Source organism: Pristiophorus japonicus, chromosome 8 (genome assembly GCF_044704955.1).
Source record: "Pristiophorus japonicus isolate sPriJap1 chromosome 8, sPriJap1.hap1, whole genome shotgun sequence".
NCBI lineage: Eukaryota > Metazoa > Chordata > Chondrichthyes > Pristiophoridae > Pristiophorus > Pristiophorus japonicus.
The window spans coordinates 62270986-62296887 of NC_091984.1; the positions used below are offsets into that span (position 1 = coordinate 62270986).

A 25902-nucleotide genomic window follows, 5' to 3' on the forward strand; every position below is an offset into this window, starting at 1 on the left:
GGGTGGGGAAAGGAGAAGGGGGTGGGGAAAGGAGAAGGGGGTGGGGAAAGGAGAAGGGGGTGGGGAAAGGAGAAGGGGGTGGGGAAAGGAGAAGGGGGTGGGGAAAGGAGAAGGGGGTGGGGAAAGGAGAAGGGGGTGGGGAAAGGAGAAGGGGGTGGGGAAAGGAGAAGGGGGTGGGGAAAGGAGAAGGGGGTGGGGAAAGGAGAAGGGGGTGGGGAAAGGAGAAGGGGGTGGGGAAAGGAGAAGGGGGTGGGGAAAGGAGAAGGGGGTGGGGAAAGGAGAAGGGGGTGGGGAAAGGAGAAGGGGGTGGGGAAAGGAGAAGGGGGTGGGGAAAGGAGAAGGGGGTGGGGAAAGGAGAAGGGGGTGGGGAAAGGAGAAGGGGGTGGGGAAAGGAGAAGGGGGGGAGAAAGGAGAAGGGGGGGAGAAAGGAGAAGGGGGGGGGGGAAAGGAGAAGGGGGGGGGAAAGGAGAAGGGGGGGGAAGAAAGGAGAAGGGGGGGGAGAAAGGAGAAGCGGGGGGGAGAAAGGAGAAGGGGGGGGAGAAAGGAGAAGGGGGGGGGAAGGGGAAGGGGGAGGGAGGCTGAACGGGCCGGGCCCGGCTTCGGGCAGGGCCCGTCCCCAGCACCAGATTTACAGGTAGGTGGCGTTGGGTCGGGTCCGGGGTCGGGAGCGCGGGTCGGGTCGGGGGGGTGTTGGGAGGGAGGTCGGGTCGGGTCGGGGGTGGGGGGGGGGGGGGAGGGAGAGGGAGGTCAGGTCGGGTCGGGGGTCGGGGAGCGCGGGTCGGGTCCAGTCCAGTCCGGGGGGTCGGGTCGGGTCCGGGGGTGTAGCGGGAGTCGAGTCGGGTCGGGAGGAAGCAGGAGCTGGGCGTGGGAGGCAGCCTTATGCACGCAGCCCCAGTGAGGCAATTCGGCCAGGGCTAGGGGCTGCGTGCTTCGGGCCCTTCCCACACAGTTTTGGGCGCCTGGAGCTACTGCACATGCGCGCCCACTATAGCGCGCATGTGCAGAGTTCCCGGCACTGTTTTCAGCGCAGGGACCTGGCTCCGCCCCCTACAGCTCGTGCTGCGCTGCGCCCGTCTCCAGAGAATCAGCAGGGAGCCGGAGAATACGTAAGTTTTTTTTAGGCGCACTTTGTGGCGCAAAAAACGGCGTCCAGGTCAGGGCTGCGCCGTTCTAGGTGCGGCCCGAAACTTGGGCCCCATGTGTTTGCATACAGAATGCTTACTTGGGCCCCACACCCTAACCTGTCCTTCAGCTTTAATGTTTTACTCACATATATCTTATTTCTCTCCTGGTTTAATCACTTTACATCTTTTAGTTTTCCCTTTACCTGTAACATTTTTTAAAAGTTTGAATCAAAGGAGTTCACCCACTTCCTGGTTCGCCACCTGAAAATTATTCATTTTGATTGGCTGCTTAGACAACTTGTTGGCGTCACAGCAGTTCTTCACTGGGAATCCCCTTTAACTTCCAATGATTTCAATTATGCATCGGTAAACCCGAAATTCTCGCCACAGAGATCACGAGATCTTTGTGCGAAGCTTATTTCGGGAGTTTTTGCTTTGCCTCTAACCGCAAATTCCGGGCCTTCATCATCATCATCATCAACACAGGCAGTCCCTGCTTCCACTTTTAACATGAGTCCTTAGGTGGCTGAACAGTCCAATACAAGAGCCACAGTCCTGGTCACAGGTGAAACAGGTTGTCGTTGAGGGAAAGGGTGGTTGGGACAGGTTTTCTGCAAGCTCTTTCCGCTGCCTGCGCTTGATTTCTGCACGCTCTCGGCGATGAGACTCGAGGTGCTCAGCGCCCTCCCTGATGCACTTCCTCCACTTAGGGTGGTCTTCGGCCAAGGACTCCCAGGTGTCGGTGGGAATGTTGCACTTTATCAGGGAGGCTTGGAGGGTGCCCTTGCAACGTTTCCTTTGCCCACCTTTGGCTCGTTTGCCGTGAAGGAGTTCCGAGTAGAGCGCTTGCTTTGGGAGTCTCGTGTCTGGCATGTGGAGAATGTGGCCTGCCCAGTGGAGCTGTTCAAGTGTGGTCAGTGCTTCAAGGCTGGGGATGTTGGCCTGGTCGAGGATGCTAATGTTGGTGCGTCTGTCCTCCCAGGGGATTTGTAGGATCTTGCGGAGACATTGTTGGTAGTATTTCTCCAGTGACTTGAGGTATCTACTGTACATGGTCCATGTCTCTGAGCCATACAGGAGGGCAGGTATTACTACAGCCCTGTAGACCATGAGCTTGGTGGTAGATTTGATGGCCTGGTCTTCGAACCCTCTATTCCTCAGGCGGCCGAAGACTGCACTGGCGTACTGGAGGCGATGTTGAATCTCGTCATCAATGTCTGCTCTTGTTGATAAAAGGCTCCCGAGGTATGGGAAATGGTCCACGTTGTCCAGGGCCACGCTGTGGATCTTGATGATTAGGGGGCATCGCTGTGCGACGAGGACAGGCTGGTGGAGGACCTTTGACATGGTTGTTTAGCGTGAGGCCCATGCTTTCGTACGCCTCAGTAAATACGTCAACTATGCATGTAACAGTTTTGCAAAAAACAGACAACAATCAAACTTCATCACAAAACGATGAGAACTGCCAGAATACTTCACCTCATCAAAGTCTGAATGCCTTTTCAAATTGTAATGGAGTTTTTGCCAGGACCAAAACTTAAATTGGTAAAGCAGAAGTTTCAATTAATATTGATCAAGAGTAAATCATCAGTCTCATTTCACACAGAATCAAAATACAATTACAAGTTTCTTAACCACTTGATACTTCTTTTATCAATCAAGGTGAGAGATAACAACACTGCCACTTTGAATGCTCAAATAAGCATCAAGCACCGTCAGATGTCAAATGAATTGTCCTCAGCAACATGCCTTAGCCACAACCTCATCAATATACACTGACTGTCCATATCTGCTATTACATGGTCATCAGAGATAAAGATTAGCAAAATCATTTGGCCCTTCTTATCTCATCCATTCAGAAATGCCCCAAGTCTCACCCATAACATAAGAACATAAGAAATAGGAGCAGGAGTAGGCCATACGGCCCCTCGAGCCTGCTCCGCCATTTAATACGATCTTGATTGATCCGATCATGGACTCAGGTCCACTTCCCTGCCCGCTCCCCATAACTTTTTAATCGGTTAAGAAATTGTCTATCTCTATAACAGCACCCAACTACTTCTTAAAATAATTCCAGAGGTTTTCTATCCACTACCTCTTCTGGAAATTCATTCCATGATTTGAACATTCTTTGTATGAGGAATTTCCTGATATCAGCCCTAAATTTGCTTTTTATTATTTTCAACAGTGTCTTCTTGTCCTACTGTTTTGACTTAGTTTGAAGTAGCATTCGAATCTACCTTTTCTAGACCATTCACGTCACAAGTCTCTTCATTTTAAAGCTGAAAAGACCAAATTTCTTCAATTATTCCTCATAACTTAAGTCATCTGACACTAGGAATTCATTATGGCACTTCTCTGAACAGATTCCAGAGCCTAAAGTTTCTCATATGTTTCGGTAACATAGAAACATAGAAAATAGATGCAGGAGTAGGCCATTCGGCCCTTTGAGCCTGCACCATCATTCAATAAGATCATGGCTGATCATTCCCTCAGTACCCCTTTCCTGCTTTCTCTCCATACCCCTTGAACCCTTTAGCCGTAAGGGCCATATCTAACTCTCTCTTGAATATATCCAATGAACTGGCATCAACAACTCTCTGCGGTAGGGAATTCCGCAGGTTAACAACTCTCCGAGTGAAGAAGTTTCTCCTCATCTCAGTCCTAAATGGCCTACCCCTTATCCTAAGATTGTGTCCCCTGGTTCTGGACTTCCCCAACATCAGGAACATTCTTCCTGCATCTAACCTGTCCAGTCCCGTCAGAATCTTGTAAGTTTCTAAGAGATCCCCTCTCATCCTTCTAAACTCCAGTGCATAAAGGCCCAGTTGATCCAGTCTCTCCTCAAATGTCAGTCCCGCCATCCCGGGAATCAGTCTGGTGAACCTTCGCTGCACTCCCTCAATTGCTTTGAAAACAATAGAGAAGGAAAGACAGGACCGAATGGCAAAAAACATTTTTAACCGAGATCTTTGTTTAAACAAATTTATTTGCTGTTTCTTTTTTTTAATAGGTCAACCTGATTTGCCATGAAAGAGATATTTTATAACATGACCCCCATGACAGATAACAAAAGAACATGTAAATAGGAAATAGGTGCTAATAGTATAAATGAAAAAATAACACAATTGTTAAAAATGAAAGACTTGTTGTTTAAAGATGCATAGATGTCAATCTCAAACAGCATATATGGGATTAGAAATTTCAGATCAATGAACAAGGTAGATAATTTTCTATATGACCTGTATGTTATAGCTTTCGTCTGTAGACCACAGCAGCCTAGTTTACAAATAGATCCTTTGAAATCAAAGAATCTGCATTTGAAAAGTACTTTCAAATTAAAATTGCTAGCTTAAAATTAAACAGAATTTTTAAAGTTAGCTCATTGCCTTAAGGATGACACTAATATCCAAGTGAGGATGAATCTGGTACCACTTGACTGCTTAGTTATATAATTTATTACTGGTTTTAATGTAGATAGACTGGCAGTGATCCAAAAAAATTAATAGCATATTTAGCATACACGTTAGTCATATGGAAAAATGGACAATGGCCTCTATGGTTTCAATGAGATTGTCAAGATAATTGCGTATTCATTTGAAGGTTGAAATGAAGGAGCTTGGATAGGCTCAACATCCACCTCTAGGGGCGTAAATTGCCCTCCGCCCGAAAGGGGGCGCTCCTACGGTTTTTAGGTGCTCCGTCCGCCCCACGTTCCGCCGGTTTTCAGCTGTTTCCGGTTGGACCGGTGTTGGTGTCGGGAGAGGGACGGATGCGCGGTCGGGTCGGAGTGGCCGCCACTAGCGGGACAGAAGTGGGGGTGGGTCGGAGCAGCCAACGCTCCAAGTCATCAGCGTCGCACTGAACCTGAACTGGATACAGTACATAGGTGTAGTCTGATGTGAGTACTTGTCAGTTTGAGCATGACTTTCTCCAATTTGTACTCTAGGGTTTTGGCTTTATAGTTCAGCATTCTATTTGCTTTGTTGATTACTCATGTGAAAATTCAGTTTATTGAAACCTGATGGTCTCTAAACTTCATCCTTTGCTATTTCAACACCATAGAGTATCAGTCTTGTTTCAGTGATAGCACACTCCCCTAAGACACAAGGACATGGGTTCAAGCTCCACTTCAGAGACTTGAACACATAATCTATGCAGAGACATGCATGCACTACTGAGAGAATGCTGCACTGTCAGAGGTGCCGACTTACTTCATTGGGATATCCTTAGATTCCGAACAGTCAAACCCCAGCTCTGTATTATGAATAGCTATCTCATCTTCACCAAAGCAAAGCCATTTACCTATAGTAAACATCACAGTGTCAGCTAGTTGCACGTTGCTGATGTTTATCCTTGGGATAAGTCCAATCAAGCCGGGAATAACATCGGAATAATTGACATCATTGGTCTCTGCAATGGACTGAAACCCATACAAACAAGCTTCAATGTGCTAAACAGAGGGAAAGAGAAAAAAAAGTAATATAATGCATCAAAACTAGCATTTTCCAATTGTAAGAAAAAATCTAGTAATGCCCATGAAACCAATGCCTTTTTTTGAAAAATATCCAAAGAAATGATGTGCCTTTAGTCCCACAATCATACAAAATAGTCAATGACTATCTACTTTGCACTGCCAATACTGAATGATTTGCCATTTTAGAGGAATTATTACATCAGCAAAATTGAAAGAAGATTCTTAAGCTGACGCTGTATTTTGTGTGTACGTTACATCAGCCTTTTATTGTTTTAGATTTAAAATATCCAATTGTTTTTTTAAGCTTCCAGCTATTCAAATAAATATATTATCAGAGAAGATTTTCACCTGGTAACTACCAGGTAATGTCACTGCATTGAAATGAGAACATGGTTATACTATTATGAAGTGATTTGCACATGTGGAGGGTCCAGACCCATAATTTTCATATATATTAAAGTTGAATAATAAAATGAACCATTTTATATAGAATCATGTTAGTGGCAATCTGTAACTATTGTTGCACGGGGTGTAAGCATTGGCGTAAACATCGACACAGACTTCAGGATTTTGGACATTGCTTTTTTATATTTCAGAAGAGCGGACAGCATGACTGGGACAGGCCCAAGAATGTTCCACAGGAAGATACATCAGGTGGGCAGGGATAGTCTGGGATAGCTGAAAGCAGATGAAGGACTCTTATGTCATGTAATGGGAACCCATCAGTGAGAGATCAGGTAAACTGGTCAGTGCTCAAGCCATCGAAATGACTGAGAGCCCTGGAGCGCGGGAAGCTCAGGACAAAGGAAGCTATTTGGCCACCCAGACTCGTTGGAGGAGCCTTTATCCCCAAGAAAAGCCTGGTAACAAAGGCACAGGCCGAAGATGTGATTCATTGCTCTTTAGTTGGACTGCCTCAGGCAAAGAACTGTTTTTTGGCGCGAGGATTCAGCAAGCATTTTTCAGGTATAAGAGACGGCAGTTTGCTGCCATATCTCTCTCTCTCTCTCTCTCTCTCCTCTTCTACGCTTGCTTGCTTGCATCATTCAACGCAATCAAGGACCGAGCACTCCATATGGGACAGAGAGAAGAAATCATCATCTACAAGAAGAGAGAGCCTCTCTATCGGAAGAAGCAGCTCGTGAGCAAAAGGGGTAACTGGTGAGCATTATCCCAGCCCACACATCCTTAAGACCATCGCATAGTGTGAAGGGGTGTTGTGTGTCCCCACCAAGCCTTAGGGGTTTAGTGGGGAGGTTCTGCACGGATCATAGGCGTACGCACAGTCTGTTGGACAGATTCGGTGGTGCCCTACTGAGCCGAGCAGGGGTATTTTAGTCATGAGTACTTCGTGATAGGGGCATGTTCAGACGGGCCAGTGTTGTGTGTTGTACTTTGTTTGTTTTTACTGGAAGCAGGTGTGTGCTTTAACTTGAATAAAAGCGTTGTAATGGTGGAGACCGAAAGATCTGTCTATAACTGAGTATTCTGTTCACTACTATAATTCCCGGGGTCTAGAACTGTTTTAAGTGGGACGGATTCGAAACCACCAAGGGCAAAACCACTTACAGGGTATGCCAACCTGGTAAAGCTACAACACAGGACTACATGCTGCTGAGTGTTTCCTACAGAACAACAATGACGGCACTTCAAAAGTACTTCATTGACTGTAAAGTGCTTTGGGATGTCCCGAGGTCATGTTTGGCACTACATAAATGGACGTCTTTTTTTTTTAATAGCAGAAACAGTATTCTATATACAGAGCTAAGCGATCCAACAACCAAGGGATCAGATCAAAGCTCTTTAGCCCCGCCACATCCAGTCACAAATGGTGGTGGACAATTACGCAACTAACAGGAGGAGGCTCCATGAACATCCCATCCTCCATGATGGCAGAGCCAACACACGAGTGCAAAAGACAATGCTGAAATGTTTGCAACCACCTGCAGCCAGAAGTGACGAGTGATGATGTTGAGTTTCTTGGGTATTGTTGCTCCATCACACTCCCGACATGTGCCTTGTAGATGATGGAAAGGCTTTGGAGAGTCTGAGGTGATGCTGTTGAATGTCAAGGGGCGGTAGATAGACTCTCTCGCTTGTTGGAGATAATCATTGGCTGTCACTTATGTGGCCCGAATGTTACTTGCCACTTTTCAGCCCAAGCCTGAATGTTGTCCAGGTCTTGCTGCATGCAGGCATGAACTGCTCCATTATTTGATGAGTTGCGAATGGAAGTGAACACTGTGCAATCATCAACATACCTCCCCAAGTCTGAACCTTTGATGGAGGGAAGGTCATTGATAAAGCAGCTGAAGTTGGTTGGGCCTTGGACACTGCCCTTAGGAATTCCTGCAGCGATGTCCTGGGGCTGAGATGATTGGCCTCCAACCACCTTCCTTTGTGCTAGGTAGAAGTCCAGCCAGTGGAGAGCTTTCCCCCAGATTCCCATTCACTTCAATTTTACTAGGGCTCCTTGATGCCACACTCGGTTAAATGCTGCCTTCGTGTCAAGGGCAGTCACTCTCACCTCACCTCTAGAATTCAGCACTTTTGTCCATGTTTGGACCAAGGCTGTAATGAAGTCTGGAACCGAGTGGTCCTGGTGGAACCCAAACGGAGCAGTTATAACCAGATTATTGGTGAGTAAGTGGCACTTGATGGAAGGTGTCGTTGACAGTGCTATCACTTTGCTGATGATTGAGAATAAACTGATGGGGCAGTAATTGGCCAGATTGGATTTGTGGTCAGGACATACCTGGGCAGTTTTCCACATTGTTGGGTGGGTGCCGGTGTTGTAGCTGTATTGGAATAGCTTGGCTAGAGGCGGGGCTAGTTCTGGAGCACAAGTCTTCAGCACGACAGCTGGGATGTTGTCAGGGCCCATAGCCTTTGCTGTATCCAGTGCGCTCAGCCATTTCTTGATATCACGTGGAGTGAATCGAATTTGCTGAAGACTGGCTTCTGTAATGGTGGGGATCTCAGGCGGAGGCCGAGATGAATCATCCACTTGGCACTTATGGCTGAAGATAGTTGCAAACACTTCAGCCTTGTCTTTTGTATTTGCGTGCTGGGCCCCTCCATCATTAAGGATGGGGATATTTATGGAGCCTTCTCTTCACAGTAATTGTTTAATTGTCCACCACCATTCATGACAGGTGGTGTCAAGAGTGTGATGGAATACTTTCTACTTGCTTGGATGAGTGAAGCTCCAACAACACTTAAGAAGCTCGACACTATCTGAAGTTACAATCCAGGACAAAGCAGCCTGCTTGATTAGCACTTCATCCACTGGTTGAAACATTCACTCCCTCCACCACCAGCGTACAGTGGCTAGAGTGTGTACTGGCTGTAGGATGCATTGCAGCAACTCGCCACCTTCACCAGCTAGGACAGGGCAGCAACTGCATGGGGATACCATCACCTCCAAGTCACACATCACCTGACTTGGACAGACATCGCCGTGGGTCAACAGGACCCAACAGTATTCTGGGAGCACATTCACCACACTGACTGTAATGGGTCAGGAAAAGGCTCACCACCACCTTGTCAAGGGTAATTAGGAATGGGCAATAAATGCAGGTCTTGCCAGTAATTCCTACATTCAGAGAATAAATAAAAATAATTGAAGGTAATAAGAACACCTGACAGACTATTTGTATAGTCAATCAGTGGGAAACAGTGAGGTGATGACACAGTCTCTTGCACATAGGTCTTGTCAGACTTAATTCTATTAAATGCTAGGGGATTGATTAAAAAAGCACAGTTGGTGGATCAGACTAGAGAACTGAACTTTTTTAAATTCATTCACGGGATGTTGGCATGGCTAGTATTTATCCCTAACTGCCCTCGAGAAGGTGGTAGTAAGCCATCTTCTTAAACACTGCAGTCTGTGATTATAGTAGCAACAACTGTGTGGCTATTTGAGGGAAGTCAAGAGTCAACCACATTGACTGGGTTTTTACGACAATCTGGTAGTTTCTTGGTCTTTTTATTACTAGCTTTTTATTCCAGATTTATTTAATTAACAATTTAAATTCGTCAACTGCCATGGTGGGATTTGAATGTACATCTCTGGACCATTAGTCCAGCCTCTGGATTACAAGTCCAGTAAACATAACCACTATGCTACCCATTCCCTCCACAGCTCTGAAGCTCCCATTGACATCAATTAGGCAAGCACTTGAGTAAATGGCTTAGGCGGTCAAACTTTCAAATTAATGACTTATTGAATGAAATGTTGCACATGATGCTCATTACAAACACAATTGGCCCAAGTTTCCACACGGTAAAAAACGGGCGTCCCTCTGAGCTGGGCGCTCGTTTTTCGCGCCTAAAAAAAAAATCGCGATTCTGGAGTGTTCTGCAGCTCCTTGTCTGCCTGGCGCGGCGCCCAGGGGGGCGGAGCCTACACTCGCGCCGATTTTGTAAGTGGGAGGGGGCGGGTACTATTTAAATTATTTTTTTTCCTGCCGGCAACGCTGCGCGTGCGCGTTGGAGCGTTCGCGCACGCGCAGTATGAAAAAAACATTGGCACTCAGCCATTTTTGTAGTTCTTTGTAGCTGTTTAATTTTTGAACATTTTTTTAATAAAAGCACATTGCCATCAGCACATCAGCACTTGCAGCCTTCTTACTGTCTCCTCTCCCCCCCCCCCCCCCCCGCGGGAAGAACGGGCGTCGCCTCCTCCCCTCCCGCGGGAAAGAACGGGCGCCTCCTCCCCCCCCCGCGGGAAAGAACGGGCGCCTCCCCCCCCTGCGGGAAGAACGGGCGCCTCCTCCCCCCCCCCCTGCGGGAAAGAACGGGCGCCACAGGCTGACTGCAGCATTCTCCGTGCCTTCACACAGGTAGGAAGATGGTTTATTTAATCTTTTCCTTGCTTATAAATGTTTATTCAGGTTGGATTTATTTGTATAATATTTGTAGAAGTATAAATAAGGATTTATTGTAGAATTTAATGACTTCCCTTCCCCCCTTCCCCCCCTCCCCCCCACCTCGTTCTGGACGCCTAATTTGTAACCTGTGCCTGATTTTTTAATGTGTAGAACAGGTTTTTTCAGTTCTACAAAAATCTTCACTTGCTCCATTCTAACTTAGTTTGGAGTACGTTTTCACTGTGGAAACTTTGAAATCAGGCGTCAGTGGCTGGACACGCCCCCTTTTGAAGAAAAAATTCTGTTCCAAAGTAGAACTGTTCGACCTGACTAGAACTGCAGAAAAAAAATGTGGAGAATTGCGATTTCTAAGATAGTCCGTTCTCCACCAGTTGCTCCTAAAAATCAGGTGCAAATCATGTGGAAACTTGGGCCCATAGTTTTATGCAAACGGATGGACTTTTCGTAAATAGCAATTTAAAGTAGTTAATCCTTTTTTACAACTGTTCAACTGGCACTGGATTTTTAGTTTGCTCTAAAATACTGTACATTATTTCAATGACTGCAAATACGGTACTAGAAAATCTTAGATAAAAGCCTCATGTTTTTATATTCTCTAAATATAGGGAGCATATTTCTTAATTGGCACAATTTATAGAAAACATCAGAATATCAACCTTAGTGATGAAACTTATCTGGATGGCATTTATTCTGAATTCCTATTAAAAATATTCAGCACTCTTTTAGATTAAATACTCTCTTTACAATGAAATGAACATAAATATTTAATGTTAACTCTCAGCACAGCAGTGCAGCAATGTAGCACTCACCTGCCATGAGGTTGGTTGCTCAGTATTAGTTAAAAGTCTTCCTAATTTGTCATACAGATTACTTAGCAGTTCAGCTCCCAGCATCTCGTATACATACATCAGAGTATCAGAGATATCAACCCTGCCAAGGAAAAATACATTTTTTTTTAATAATTAGAAAACATTAAACAAAACTGTAACACATTTGCAACTGAATTAGATAAACATTTTAAATATAACTGAAAATCCCATTAATGGTTTAAAAACAATCATATTTCTTTACTGTACCAATAGAATGGAACAGCTATCAATTAACTAGAACTACTTGCAGAGTGTATATACAGTCAAATGTACTCATTTCAAACTCTTCACTATAAACCCATCAGCATAGCTATGTGCTAAGTTCTAATTGAATTTAAGAAGAGTTTGACTAAGCAGTTAAAAAGAACCCCTGATTAGGTCATTTGACAGACTCACCAAGTTTGCAATCAGGATTAACTGATTTTAAATAATTTTACTCTTGTTTTAGCTTGAAACAGACATTTCTTCCTATATATTGCTGAAAAGAAAGTTAAGAACAAACTTGCAATTACATGGCATCTTTCACATCTTCAGGATGTCCAAAAGCACTTCACAGCCAATGAATTAGTTTTGAGGTGTAGTCCTTGTTGCTATGTAGGCAAACATGGCAGAAAATTTGCACACGGCGAAGACATAAATGACCAGATAATTTGCCTTGGTGATTTTCGTTGAGGGATGTGTCGGCTAGGATACCAGCAGAACTGCTCTGCTCTTCAAGTAGTGCCATGGGATCTTTTATATCCACCTCAGCAAGCAGACGGGATCTCTGTTTTACTTCTCATTCAAAAGACAGGACCTCTGGCAGTGCAGTGCTACTTTGTTTATTGTTTATTTCAGTACTGTGTTAAAGTATTAGCCTAAATTACGTGCTCAAGTCCTGAAGTAGGACTTGAACCCACAATCTTCAGACTCAGAGATGCGCACAGCCTCGGAGTCTCTAACCAAGACAAAATAAATAAAATCATTTTTCTCCATTCCTTTCTTAATAGATTGACTTCTTTCTTAGACACGTTCTATGGCTATTCAAAACATTTCTAAGTGTTCACAGTGAGTGTCAGCAGCTAATCAACCACAGACAAACCCAATCCTGTCCTCATTTGTCCACATGCCAACTCTAGCAGAGTCACTCCACAATAACCAGAAGCATAAATCCAAAAGAGTTCCCCCCATCCCAGGCGTAAGGCCAATTATTGCATTCCCTACTGTGATCATCACCCCGACTGCGATCAGCCAACTCGGAGATTGGTGAAGAACCGATACTCACTAATGCAAACGTGCTCTCGGAGCCATTCATAAACACAAAAAACACTTTTCTTTCCCTATTTAAGTCCTTCCCCTAATTATATAGGAGGTATACAAGGTGACCACTTCCTGATGTCACCTTTGTCATCACAAATTGAAAAATCAGAAGCATAAATCAGTCAGTCTTCCACAACACTCAATGGCACAATACACTGGACTGCAACATCTTTCATCGCCTGCCTAGTACCATCAACAATCAAGAAGTTTTAAAATAAAAAATGCAGGCCTTGAAAAGAATATGCAGCTTATAGGTGTATAGGTACCTCAAATAACAACTATTCAGTTGTGAACAATTCTTTAAAAGTAAACATCCATTACTTCCTCACCTATATATCCTAAATTGTTCTTTTTCATCAGAAGACCATGAAGAATATTCTTCATCAGAGGGGAACTGGGCCTTGTGCAGCAGAACATCAACTAATTGAAAGTAAACGGGACGATAAACCTGTAGATACACCACCTGTTTCTCTGCTTCAAATGACATTATGTCATCCTAGATGTCAGACAGAAAAAGGAAAAACTTGAGTTAAGAAGTTGTTAAAATGATGGAATGAAAAGTATTACAAGGCTGATGATGCTTTACATGTTTCCCATAAAAAGCAAAAACAGATTTCCCTCCAACTTTCACTGAGGAAATCCCTAAGCTATATATCTGAAATTATAATCCATTCCCCAGTTAAAACACATGCAAAGAAGGAAACAGATCACACTATTTAAAAGAAAACATTTTTTATTGTAAACTATACTTTTGAAATTTGAACAGATAAGATGTTAATAGTTTAAAATCAAAGCTCAAAGCAAACATTCCCATATGTTAATTTGTCAAAAATATTGTGCTTTAAAAAGTCAGTGTTCTGAAATTGTGGAGAATCCTTAATGTACAAAGAAACTCAGCTGACTTGCTGATAAAATATTTAGTTATAGCATGGTTTGAGATTGGACAATCATGGATGAATTGGAGACTTTTGTGAAAATACAAACTCCAAAGGAATCATCGACTTCACCCCCTAGCTCTTTTATTTAACATAATATATGCAGAGTGTGGTGTGGCACTTCCAAGGTGCTGTGCCATCCAGTTTGTAGGATGTGTTTTTCAACCTGCCATTCCTTATGTAAAAAGTTTTCAAACCCAGATATATATGCAGAAGTGCTCAGAGCAAAACCATACACCTCTCTATATGAAGAGAATGAAACTGAAAGCAAGATACCTGGTAGGCCCTGTTACACAGCACCATTTGCAGAAGCCTAGGAGCCCAAACCACCTCTCATCAAGATGCATCTTTAGCCAATTATATATTTCTTTTTTAAAAAAGAGTTAATAGTTATGTTTTCATAGAATACTGGTTGATGATCTATGGAGTTGCTCATGGACTCAAAGGATATTAAATTTATACTTCTTTCACTTAAAGTAGCTGTCTTTCTACTCATCTCATACTCTTTTTTTCAACTCTGCCTCCCTCTTTTCTCCATCTCCCAGTCTGCATAGTTCGAGAACAATAAAAGTTCAACCAGAGGTGCAGCTTAGACCCAAATGGCTAGTGACAGGTTCCAGATATACTCAAATGGAAATTGCCAATTTTCCAAAGTCAGGTCATTTCTATAGCCTCATACACATTTTGATGGATGCAGGAGACAGACTATTTGTGGGAGCAAAGAATTGCATCCAAGTGAAATTTAAAGGGAAGAGATTAATTAAAGTAACAGGATAATGGGACAACATTTTTGAAAGCTGTTGGCCTCGCAACCCATTAGTAGCTTTTGCCAAGGCTGATAGGATAGGGCATTAAGAAGTTACAGGCAATAGTAAAATTTTAACAAAGTGGAGGCTCAAGTGTGCAGACAAGAAATGGAGGAGCCCAGTACTTGACCCTCTGCGGAACTGGAGGTGCCACAAAAGGTGCTCAACAAGGAGGATTCCCTTTTGTGCCATTCCACAGCAATATCCCCATTGGAAACTATACTTCGGAGGTGAGAATTGAGATACTGGAACTCAGTATCTCAAGTCTCTCCTTATACCTATAGTTCTCCATGCCCGGTATCATCCTGGTGAACTTGTGCTGTACATACTTTATAATTTTAATATTTTAAAATTCTCAACCTGGTTTCAAATCCCCCCATGGCCTCGCCCCTCCTCATCTCTGTAATCTCCTCTAGCCCTACAACCCTCCGAGATATCTGCGCACCTCTAATTCTAGCCTCTTACGCACCCCAATGTTAATTGCGCCACCATTGGCAGTTGTGTCTTCAGCTGTGGAATTTCCTCCATAAATCTCTTTGCCTCTCGACCTCTCTTTCTTCCTTTAAGATGCTCCTGAAAACCTACTTCTTTGCCTAAGCTTTCGGTCATCTGCCCCAATATATCCTTTGAAGTGCCTTGGGATGTTTAGCTATATAAATACAAGTTGTTGCTTTTGTTGTTGATGGGGTGCGGCCATGGAGGGATTTGACAACAAGGATGAAAATTTTAAAATCGAGGCGTTGCTTAACCAGGACCCAATGTAGGTCAGAAAGCACAGGGGAGAATGAGTGAACTGGACTTGATGCGAGTTAGCACATGGGCGGCAGAGTTTTGGATGACCTCAAGTTTATGGAAGGTACAACTAGGGAGGCCAGCCAGGATTGCATTGGAATAGTCAAGCCTAGAGGTAACAAAGGCATGGACGAGGGTTTCGGCAGCAGATAAGTTGAGGTAAGGGCAGAGATGGGTGATATTACGAAGGTGAAAATGGGCAGTCTTAGTGATAGAATGGATACGAGGTAGGAAGTTCAATTTGTGATCAAATATGCCGGGGAGAGAGATCGAATCAGTAGAAAGGGAATGGAGTTTGTGATGTGATCCAAAACCAATAGCTTTGGTCTTCGATATTTAATTGGAGGAAATTTCTACTCATTCAGTGCTGGATGTCGGACAAGCAATCTGATAATATAGAGACGGTGGAGGGTTCGAGAGAGATGGAGGAGAGGTAGCACTGGGTATCATCAGCATACATGTGAAAACTCGCGTTGTGCGCCGAGGAGCAGCATGTAGATGAGAAATAGGAGGGTGTCAAGGATAACTCCTTGGGGGGACATTGCAGGTGATTCTATAGTTGTGGGTGGAAAGTTAGGAATGAAACCAGGCCACTGCAGTCCCATCCAGCTGGACGATGATGGAGAGGCGTTGGAGCAGTAGTTTGTGGTTAACTGTGTCAAAGGCTGCAGACAGGTCCAGAAGGACGAGAGGGGTAGATTACCTTTGTCGCAGTCAATTAGGATGTCATTTGTGACCTTGGTAAGAGCAGTTTTGGTACTATGGCGGGGCGGAAACCTGATTTGAGGAATTCAAATAAGGAGTTACGGGAAAGGTGGACACGGATTTGGGAGACAACAAATGTTCAAGGACTTGAGAGAAAAGGGAGGTTGCAGACGGGGCGATGGTTTGCAAGGACGGAGGGGGGTCAAGAGTTTTTTTTTTTGAGGAGAGGGGTGATGACGGCAGGTTTGAAGGAGAAGGGACAGCAAGAAGAGGAGAGAGAATCTTTAACAATATTAGCTAACATGGGAGCAAGGAAGAGAAATTGAATGGTCAACAGTTTAGTAGGAACAGGGTTGAAAGAGGTGGTCAGTCTCATTGATAAGATGAGCTTTGAGAGTGCGTGACGAGAGATAGGATAGAAACTAGCGAAAGATGCAAATTCAGGTTTGGACATGGGTTGGGGGGGGGGAGGGGGTGGAACGGAGAGGAAGTCAGGCTCAGTGGGCTACGGGAAGAGGGGGGGGACAGAGGGAGTAGCAGAAGCAGCTGAATGAATGATCTCAATCTTTGAAACAAAACACTCCACGAGCTCCTTGCACTTAAGTGTTGGAGATGAGGGAGGAGGAGGCAGGGGAGGGTGGTTTAAGAAGATGGTTTGTTCTGGAGAAGAGAAATTGGATGTTATCTTTGCCTTCCTGGATGATCATAGTGGGGAGTTTTAGCGATGGAGAGCAGTACCCGATAATGCTTTGTGATCCAGCCATATCTGGTGATGGATGATTAAACCAGTTGTCTACCAAACACGTTCAAGTCTGCGTCCCTTGGATTTAAGGGAGAAGAGATGGGAGGTATACCGGGGGGTTTTAGCGGGGACAAGGGCATCAAAGGTGGTGGAGAGGGTGCGATTTAGCAAATTAGTAGCTGCAGAAATGTTATGAAGAATTGTAGGCCAACGGCTAGATAGTTGGGAATTTGAAAGTGCAGTGGTAAGAGTCACAAGAGAGAGTTTTTTCCAGAAGCCGACATAGAAAGAAATGGGGTGGGGGTTGGGGTAAGAGAAGAGGGGAATATTGGTAGTGATATAAGGAAATGATCAGAGATTGCCTTATCAGTGATAGTTACGGTGTGAATAGCAAGGCCACATGAGATGACAAGAGCGAGGGGGTGGCTGCGTATATGGGTAGGAGAGTTTATAATGGAGGGAGAGATTAAGGGTGGAAAGGAGGGCAGTAAACTCAGAGGAGAGAGAACGAGTTGAGGTGAAGGTTGAAATCACTGAAGATGGGAAATCGCTTGGTGCAGAGGCTGAGGTCGGTAAGCAGAGAAGATATCTCAGAGAAAATTGGTGTGATACTTGGGTGGTCGATACAGAACAAGGAATTTAAAAGAGAGGCGTGAAAGGTGGAAAAAGGTAAGATGCTCAAAGAAGAAGTTGCCAGAGGAGTAGTGAGACAGACTACAGTGGGAGTGAGAGATAATGGCTACACCATCACAGCGGTTTGGGCAGAGCAAATGGTAGGAAGTATAGCCAGACAGAAAAGTTTCATTAAGGGGAAAGGTGTTATCACCCCTCAACCATGTCTCTGTCAAGACCATGATGTCAATATGTCAATTGATGTCCAGATGCCAAGAAAGGTGAATGAGACCAGGGGATATTTGACAGGTAGAGCGTCGAGGTGTCAATTTCCAGTAGTTTCAATATTTCTTGTGGCAATATTAGAACCACTTGAAACCCAATTTTTCCACATGAAGATAAGTCAGTCTTTAGTGCCCATGGATGATTCTCCCAGAAAACATTGATTGATGAATCTAAAAGTCGCAATAATGAAACTTCATTTTTCAACTTTCAAACTGAGAATCAGGATTGATTATACTGAATCAAGATTACAAATTATAAATTAATTTAAAGATCAGTTGAATGAATGAACAACAACTTGTATTTAAAAAAGGAGACAAACAGAAAGCAGGAAACTATAGACCAGTTAGCCTAACATCTGTCGTTGGGAAAATGCTGGAGTCCATTATTAAAGAAGCAGCAGCAGGACATTTGGAAAAGCATAACTCAATCAAGCAGAGTCAAAATGGTTTTATGAAAGGGAAATCATGTTTGACAAATTTGCTGGAGCTCTTTGAGGATGTAACAAGCAGGGTGGATAAGGAGGAACCAGTGGATGTGGTTTATTTGGATTTCCAGAAGGCATTCAATAAGGTGCCACATAAAAGGTGACTGCAGTATCAATGTCAATGCAGGCATTTTTATCTATCGTTCATTAAGCATGCAGTGTCAAATTAATTATTTACCTTCAGTTTACAGAAATCAAAGAGAGTAGCTTATGGCTGGTTAATTGGTGCTTATTTGTATATTATGGAGAACACATATTGTTGCTTTAAATCATCAATCTCAGGTGGAAACAAAGAAAATAATTCCCTGAACAGGGTTCCAGCCAACTGCAATGCCATTGACTATAGCTTGCTAGTATAAAAGGGCAATTATTTCCAGCTCTCTTACATCAAATTAACTGAAGGCGGAACAGCAGCGTGGGTGAGGCCTATAAAGGCCCAATAGGAGTCTGGGGATCGGCGGCAGTCGGAGAGGCAGAGCAGCAGCGTGGGTGAGGCCTATAAAGGCCCAGTGGGAGTCTGGGGATCGGCGGCAGTCGGAGAGGTGGAGCAGCAGCGTGGACGAGGCCTATAAAGGCCCAATGGGAGTCTGGGGATCGGCGGCAGTCGGAGAGGTGAAGCAGCAGCGTGGACGAGGCCTATAAAGGCCCAGCGGGAGTCTGCGGATCGGCGGCAGTCGGAGAGGTGGAGCAGCAGCATGGGTGAGGCCTATAAGCGCCCAGCGGCAGTCGGAGAGGCAGAGCAGCAGCGTGCAGAGGCCTATAAAAAGTGCCAGCGGGAGTCCGGGGATCGGCGGCAGTCAGAGAGACGGAGCAGCAGCGTGCGGAGGCCTATAAAAAGGCCCAGCAGGAGTTCGAGCAGCCAGCCGGTGCAGCTGCAGCCGGGTGAGAAGGCAAAATAGTAGTAGAAAGAAATCAAAAGGTGACGTCACAGCCAAGGGGGTAAGTGATTGGCTGGAGATTGGTGAGTAGTTTCTCTTTTTCTTTTCTATATCAGTCAGTAACCTTTAGCATTGTTGTTGCCAATTTAAGTTTATCTCGGGATTAAGTCATGGCAGGACAGCTCGGACACGTGTTATGCTCCTCCTGTACTACTTGGGAAGTCAGGGACGCTTCCGGTGTCCCTGATGACCACGTGTGCAGGAAGTGTATCCAGCTGCAGCTCCTGACGAGCCGCATTGCGGCACTGGAGCTGCGGATGGATTCACTCTGGAGCATGCACGATGCTGAGAATGACATGAATAGCACGTTTAGTGAGTTGGTCTTACCGCAGGAAAAGGTTACTCAAGCAGATAGGGAATGGATGACCAACAGGAAGAGCAGTTGAAAGAAGGTAGTGCAGGGGTCCCCTGCGGTCATCCCCCTGCAAAACAGATACACCGCTTTGGGTACTCACCAGGATAGGGCAGCAGCAGCCATGTCCATGGCACCGTGGGTGGCTCTGCTGTACAGGTGGGCAGGAAAAAGAGTGGGAGAGCTATAGTGATAGGGGATTCAATTGTAAGGGGAATAGATAGACGTTTCTGCGGCCGCAACCGAGACTCCAGGGTGGTATGTTGCCTCCCTGGTGCAAGGGCCAAGGATGTCTTGGAGCAGATGCAGGGCATTCTGAAAAGGGAGGGTGAACAGCCAGCTGTCGTGGTGCATATAGGTTAAAAAAAGGGATGAGATCCTACATGATGAATTTAGGGAGCTAGGAGCTAAATTTAAAAAGTAGCACCTCAAAAGTAGCAATCTCAGGATTGCTACCAGTGCCACGTGCTAGTCAGAGTAGGAATCGCAGAATAGCTCAGATGAATACATGGCTTGAGGAGTGGTGCAGCAAGGAGGAATTCAAATTCCTAGGACATTGGAACCGGTTCTGGGGGAGGTGGGACCAGTACAAACCGGACGGTCTGCATCTGGGCAGGACCGGAACCAATGTCCTAGGGGGAGTGTTTGCTAGTGCTGTTGGGGAGGTGTCAAACTAATACGGCAGGGGGATGGGAACCTATACAGGGAGACAGAGGGAAATAGAATGGGGGAACAAGCAAAAGATAGAAAGAAGAAAAGTAAAAGTGGAGGGCAGAGAAACCTAAGGCAAAAAGCAAAAAGGACCACATTACAGCAAAATTCTAAAGGGGCAAAGTGTGTTAGAAAGACAAGCCTGAAGGCTCTGTGCCTCAATGCGAGGAGTATTCGAAATAAGGTGGACGAATTAACTGCGCAGATAGCAGTTAACGGGTATGATGTAATTGGCATCACGGAGTCATGGCTCCAGGGTGACCAAGGCTGGGAACTCAACATCCAGGGGTATTCAACATTTACGAAGGATAGACAGAAAGGAAAAGGAGGCAAGGTGGCATTGCTGGTTAAAGAGGAAATTAATGCAATAGTAAGAAAGGACATTAGCTTGGATGATGTGGAATCGGTATGGGTGGAGCTGCGGAATACTAAGGGGCAGAAAACGCTAGTGGGAGTTGTGTACAGACCACCAAACAGTTGTAGTAAGGTTGGGGACAGCATCAAACAAGAAATAAAGGATGCATGCAATAAAGGTACAGCAGTTATCATGGGTGACTTTAATCTACATATTGATTGGGCTAACCAAACTGGTAGCGATGCAGAGGAGAAGGATTTCCTGGAGTGTATTAGGGATGGTTTTCAAGACCAATATGTCGAGGAACCAACCAGGGAGCTGGCTATCCTAGACTGGGTGATGTGTAATGAGATAGGACTAATTACCAATCTTGTTGTGTAAGACCCTTGGGGAAGAGTGACCATAAGATAGTAGAATTCTTTATTAGGATCGAGAGTGACAGTTAATTCAGAAACTAGGGTCATGAACTTAAGGAAAGATAACTTCTATGGTTTGAGGTGTGAATTAGCTAGAGTAGATTGGCAAATGATACTTAAAGGGTTCACGGTGGATAGGCAATGGCAAACATTTCAAGATCACATGGATGAACTTCAGCAATTGTACATTCCTGTCTCGAGTAAAAATAAAACGGGGAAGGTGGCTCAACCGTGGCTAACAAGGGAAATTAAGGATAATGTTAAATCCAAGGAAGAGGCATATAAATTTGCTCGAAAAAGCAGCAAACCTGAGGACTGGGAGAAATTTAGAATTCAGCAGAGGAGGACAAAGGGTTTAATTAAGAGGGGCAAAATAGAGTACGAGAAGAAGCTTGCTGGGAACATAAAAGCTTCTATAGATATGTGAAGAAAAAAAGATTAGTGAAGACAAACGTAGGTCCCTTGCAGTCGGATTCAGGTGAATTTATAATGGGGAACAAAGAAATGGCAGACCAATTGAACAAATACTTTGGTTCTGTCTTCACGAAGGAAGACACAAATAACCTTCTGAAAGTACAAGAGGACTGAGGGTCTAGTGAGAAGGAGGAACTGAAGGATATCCTTATTAGGCGGGAAATTGTGTTCGGGAAATTGATGGGATTGAAGGCCGATAAATCCCCGGGGCCTAATAGTCTGCATCCTTGAGTACTTAAGGAAGTAGCCCTCGCAATAGTGGATGCATTGGTGATCATTTTCCAACAGTCTATCGACTCCGGATCAGTTCTCATGGAATGGAAGGTAGCTAATGTAGCATCACTTTTTCCAAAAGGGAGGGAGAGAGAAAGCGGGTAATTACAGAACGGTTAGCCTGACATCAATGGTGGGGAAAATGTTGGAATCAATTATTAAGGATGAAATAGCAGCGCATTTGGAAAGCAGTGACGGGTACGGTCCAAGTCAGCATGGATTTATGAAAGGAAAATCATGCTTGACAAATCTTCTGGAATTTTTTGAGGATGTAACTAGTAGAGTGGACAAGGGAGAACCAGTGGATGTGGTATATTGGACTTTCAAAAGGTTTTTGACAAGGTCCCACACAAGAGATTGGTGTGCAAAATCAAAGCACATGGTATTGAGGGTAATATACAGACGTGGATAGAGAACTGGTTGGCAGAGAGTCGGGATAAACGGGTCCTTTTCAGAATGGCAGGCAGTGACTAGTGGAGTGCCGCAGGGCTCAGTGCTGGGACCCCAGCTCTTTACAATATACATTAATGATTTGGATGAAGGAATTGAGTATAATATCTCCAAGTTTGCAGATGACACTAAATTGGGTGGCGGTGTGAGCTGTGAGGGTGATGCTAAGAGGCTGCAGGGTGAGTTAGACAGGGGTGTGAGTGGGCAAATGCATGGCAGATGCAGTATAATGTGGATAAATGTGAGGTTATCCACTTTGGGGGCAAAAACACGAAGACAGATTATCTGAATGGTGGCAGATTAGGAAAAGGGGAGGTGCAACGAGATCTGGGTGTCATGGTACATCAGTCATTGAAAGTTGGCATACAGGTGCAGCAGGTGGTAAAGAAGGCAAATGGTATGTTGGCCTTCATAGCTAGGGGATTTGAGTATAGGAGCAGGGAGGTCTTACTGCAGTTGTACAGGGCCTTGGTGAGGCCTCACCTGGAATATTGTGTTCAATTGTGGTCTCCTAATCTGAGGAAGGACAATTTTGCTATTGAGGGAGTGCAGCGAAGGTTCACCAGACTGATTCCCGAGATGGCGGGACTGACATATGAGGAGAGACTGGATCAATTGGGCCTTTATACATTGGTGTTTAGAAGGATGAGGGGGGGATCTCATAGAAACATACAAGATTCTGACGGGACGGGACAGGTTAGATGAGGGTAGATTGTTCCCGATGTTGGGGAAGTCCAGAACCAGGGGACACAGTCTTAGGATAAGGGGTAGGCCATTTAGATCTGAGGTGAGGAGAGACTTCTTCACTCAGAGTTGTTAACCTGTGGAATTCCCTGCCGCAGGGAGTTGTTGTTGCCAGTTCATTGGATATAATCAAGAGGGAGTTAGATATGGCCCTTACAGCTAAAGGGATCAAGGGGTATGGAGAGAAAGCAGGAAAGGGGTACTGAGGGAATGATCAGCCATGATCTTATCGAATGGTGGTGCAGGCTCGAAGGGCCTACTCCTGCACCTATTTTCTATGTTTCTATGAAGTGATGTACCATCTAAAGATTTTTATTGACAGCCAAAGCTCCTGCTAATATGGATAAGTCGATCCATTCTTCAAAAGGTTAATTTAAACCACATGATAGCTGAAAAAAGCTTTTTTTTTTTAAGTAATTCCTCTTTCCAAGACAAACATCTATAGTATTACTGTAGCAAATTCTTTCAGTAAGTGGTGAAAATTGGCATGATTGTTACTTGTCATGACAAAATAGTTATTTTGGGGCAGGGGAGAGAGATTGTATACAATAGACAGTATACAATGATAACGGAGAAGCAAAACTCAGACAAGTAGCATTGATGTGTGGAAGCATTGGGGGGAAAATTGCAGTCGGAGGTTTCCTTCGTACGAACGCCTCCGATCAAAAAAAAATCTACGAAAGTACCTGGTGGTCCCAGCAGAACGTCGGATCCCAGTCGGAGGCCTAGATTCGCTGCGCAGCGCATGGGGAGATGTCTTTCAGGACGTACGTACATACATACAAGGTGGAGTCTCGTGGGCCAGGTCCACCAATCACGATGCAGTATTCACATTGATAAAAATGGGAACTCCGTTTGTATAAGTTCCCATTACTATCAATGAGAATAACCCCCTAAAACACCGAAACACAGCATAATAAAATAAATAAATAAAGCACCTCACATATTTAAAAATAATTGAAATTAAATGGTTTAAAAAGAAAATATTGGGCGGAATTTTTTTAATGTCTTTAGTCGGGTTAAAAGTAAACTTACTTTAATGGACAGGGTTTTCAATATAAAAATGAGTGTTTAAATTTAATTTTTATATGTTTTAAAAGTATTACGCTGGCAAAAGTTGGCTATATGCCTGCTTTTGCCAGGCATGAAAGTTTGAAGAACATTCGCTGGGCATGAGTTGGGCATATAGCCCAATTCCTTCTGCACGGAATTCCTTTTCCTGGGGATGCGGAGGATCTGTCTTTTGAAATCTTGATAGATCGGAAAAGCCGGTTTTCGGCGCACGTGCATTGCGCCCTGAAAACTGGCTTTTGCGAGGCCTCGCCGGGTCCATGCGCACTTCATATGGACCCGGCGAGGCAGGAATTTTCGGCCCATTATTTGTTACACAAACGTACTTACTGATGGAGGTGGTCAGCAAGGTGAGGGAAGTATTTTTGCCGAGTGATTGTATGGGAAGCCTCAAGCTGCTTTCACATTGATTTAAGAGGCATGCTTGTGCAGCTGGCTCCAAACCCATTGTTGGATTAACTATGGCTGACCACTGGGTAGATAAGCCAGATGTTCCCAGTAGCTTGCCTGAGTGAATCCGGTAATTTGCTGCATAAATCTGTGGTTAATCTGCTGTCCAATTTCCAACAACTCAACAGTTCTGTGAACACTTTCAAGATGGAAACTGGTGTGCTGAATGCAGGCACATTCAATGACATTTTTACACCAATGTGCTATAACAACATTAGCTGTTTACAGAGCTAAAAGTTTCACAAACAAGGTTGTTTAAAACAATTTGTAGATGACCAAATTATCAAAACACTTGAAAATGTTCTACTTCATGAAATTTAGGATTTTGATATTCCTGTGACAAGAGTTTGTCATTCCCAAGGTTCTGGGTCATAGTCAATCAAAAGTTAACAAGCATCCAAATAAATCCTGGCATGAAACTTATCCCATAACAGGTTCATTTTAAATTGGTAAGAGTTCAAGATACATAGTTCACAGCATTTGAGGTAAAGTTTCTAGTCCAGTCCATCTGTCAAATGCCAGTATAAACAGGGCCTTGGAGATCCTACATTCAAAGACTTGTAGTTTAATTAAAAACACAATATTGTCATCTGGTCAGCTGCCACTATATTTGACTTATAATTCAGTACTATAAATGACCACCTAGAGGCTCTAGTCTTCAACAGTCTTCCTAAATCACTTAATTGCTGACGAGTACAATGACCAAAAGTTTAAACATAATTTTATCCTAAAGACTTGCATCTTAGTCATGTAAAAATATTATCACTTCAAGCACCTTTATATTATTTATATTACCTTCATCAATTGCTTTTGATTATAAATTACCATTATAAGATCAGGAATGCTAAATAAAAGGTTTCTTCATATTTGACTGGGAATGACAACAACTCTCCTCGGCAGTCCGTTTTAGCAAGAGTACAGCAATTATGAGGATTTCAACTCCCTAAACGAGGACAATCAGTAATCTATATAATCTGATTGTTAGTTACTTCCTACATATATCAGTCATAACCTCTTGCTGGAATTCCATCGTGACCACTTGGGTGCAGTCATGTAGTGGCTATGATAGAGGTCACGTATTCAAACCTCACAATACAAATTGTGACATTTAATTCAATAAATCTGGTCATTTAAAGATTCGCACAAGAAAAAAATAAGGCCTCGTAAAGTGCAGGATTCACCATCATAGGCAGTCCCTCGAAACGAGGATGACTTCCTTCCACGCCAAAAAAGGATGAGTTCACAGGTGTTTCAATGAAGGACCTAATATTCCAGGTCCTGAACTATAGTGTAGGGTGGAAGATGCCTGTGTGTGGATTTTTTTTTTTTTTTTAAAACGTGTGGTGGCTGTTGCACATGGGCTTGACAGAGCTAGGTCTTGGTCCAGTGGCAAGGATTAACCAAGACAACTGGAAACCTGCTCTGCTGCACAGGCTTAGTGTACACACATATCGCAATGTGGGCTGGCCCGTGCTGCTCCTGGGCCCTCACCTCTTCTGGCCCTGAACTCGCGCCTTTCCTGGGCCCTGATCACGTCCCTCTACAATCTCTCGCCGCTCCTTTGCCCCAACCTCACCGCTCCTGCTGTACCTATCCACACTCCAATCAGCCTCCTGGACCTTGATGATGTCACCCTCCTGCACCAG

At 44.4% G+C, this 25902-nt stretch overlaps 1 protein-coding gene across 3 annotated transcripts in view; it reads right to left on the reverse strand.

The window, feature by feature from the left end:
- Window positions 1-25902, reverse strand: part of ipo13b (importin 13b) — a 224448-nt gene that overhangs the window by 97943 nt on the left and 100603 nt on the right. For all 3 annotated transcript variants that reach the window (XM_070886848.1, XM_070886849.1, XM_070886847.1), the window contains 3 exons: window positions 12991-13157; window positions 11303-11423; window positions 5430-5577 (listed from right to left, as the gene is read on the reverse strand). In XM_070886848.1, coding sequence (XP_070742949.1) covers window positions 5430-5577; window positions 11303-11423; window positions 12991-13157 — 436 coding nt within the window. The remainder of the gene's footprint in view (window positions 1-5429; window positions 5578-11302; window positions 11424-12990; window positions 13158-25902) is intronic.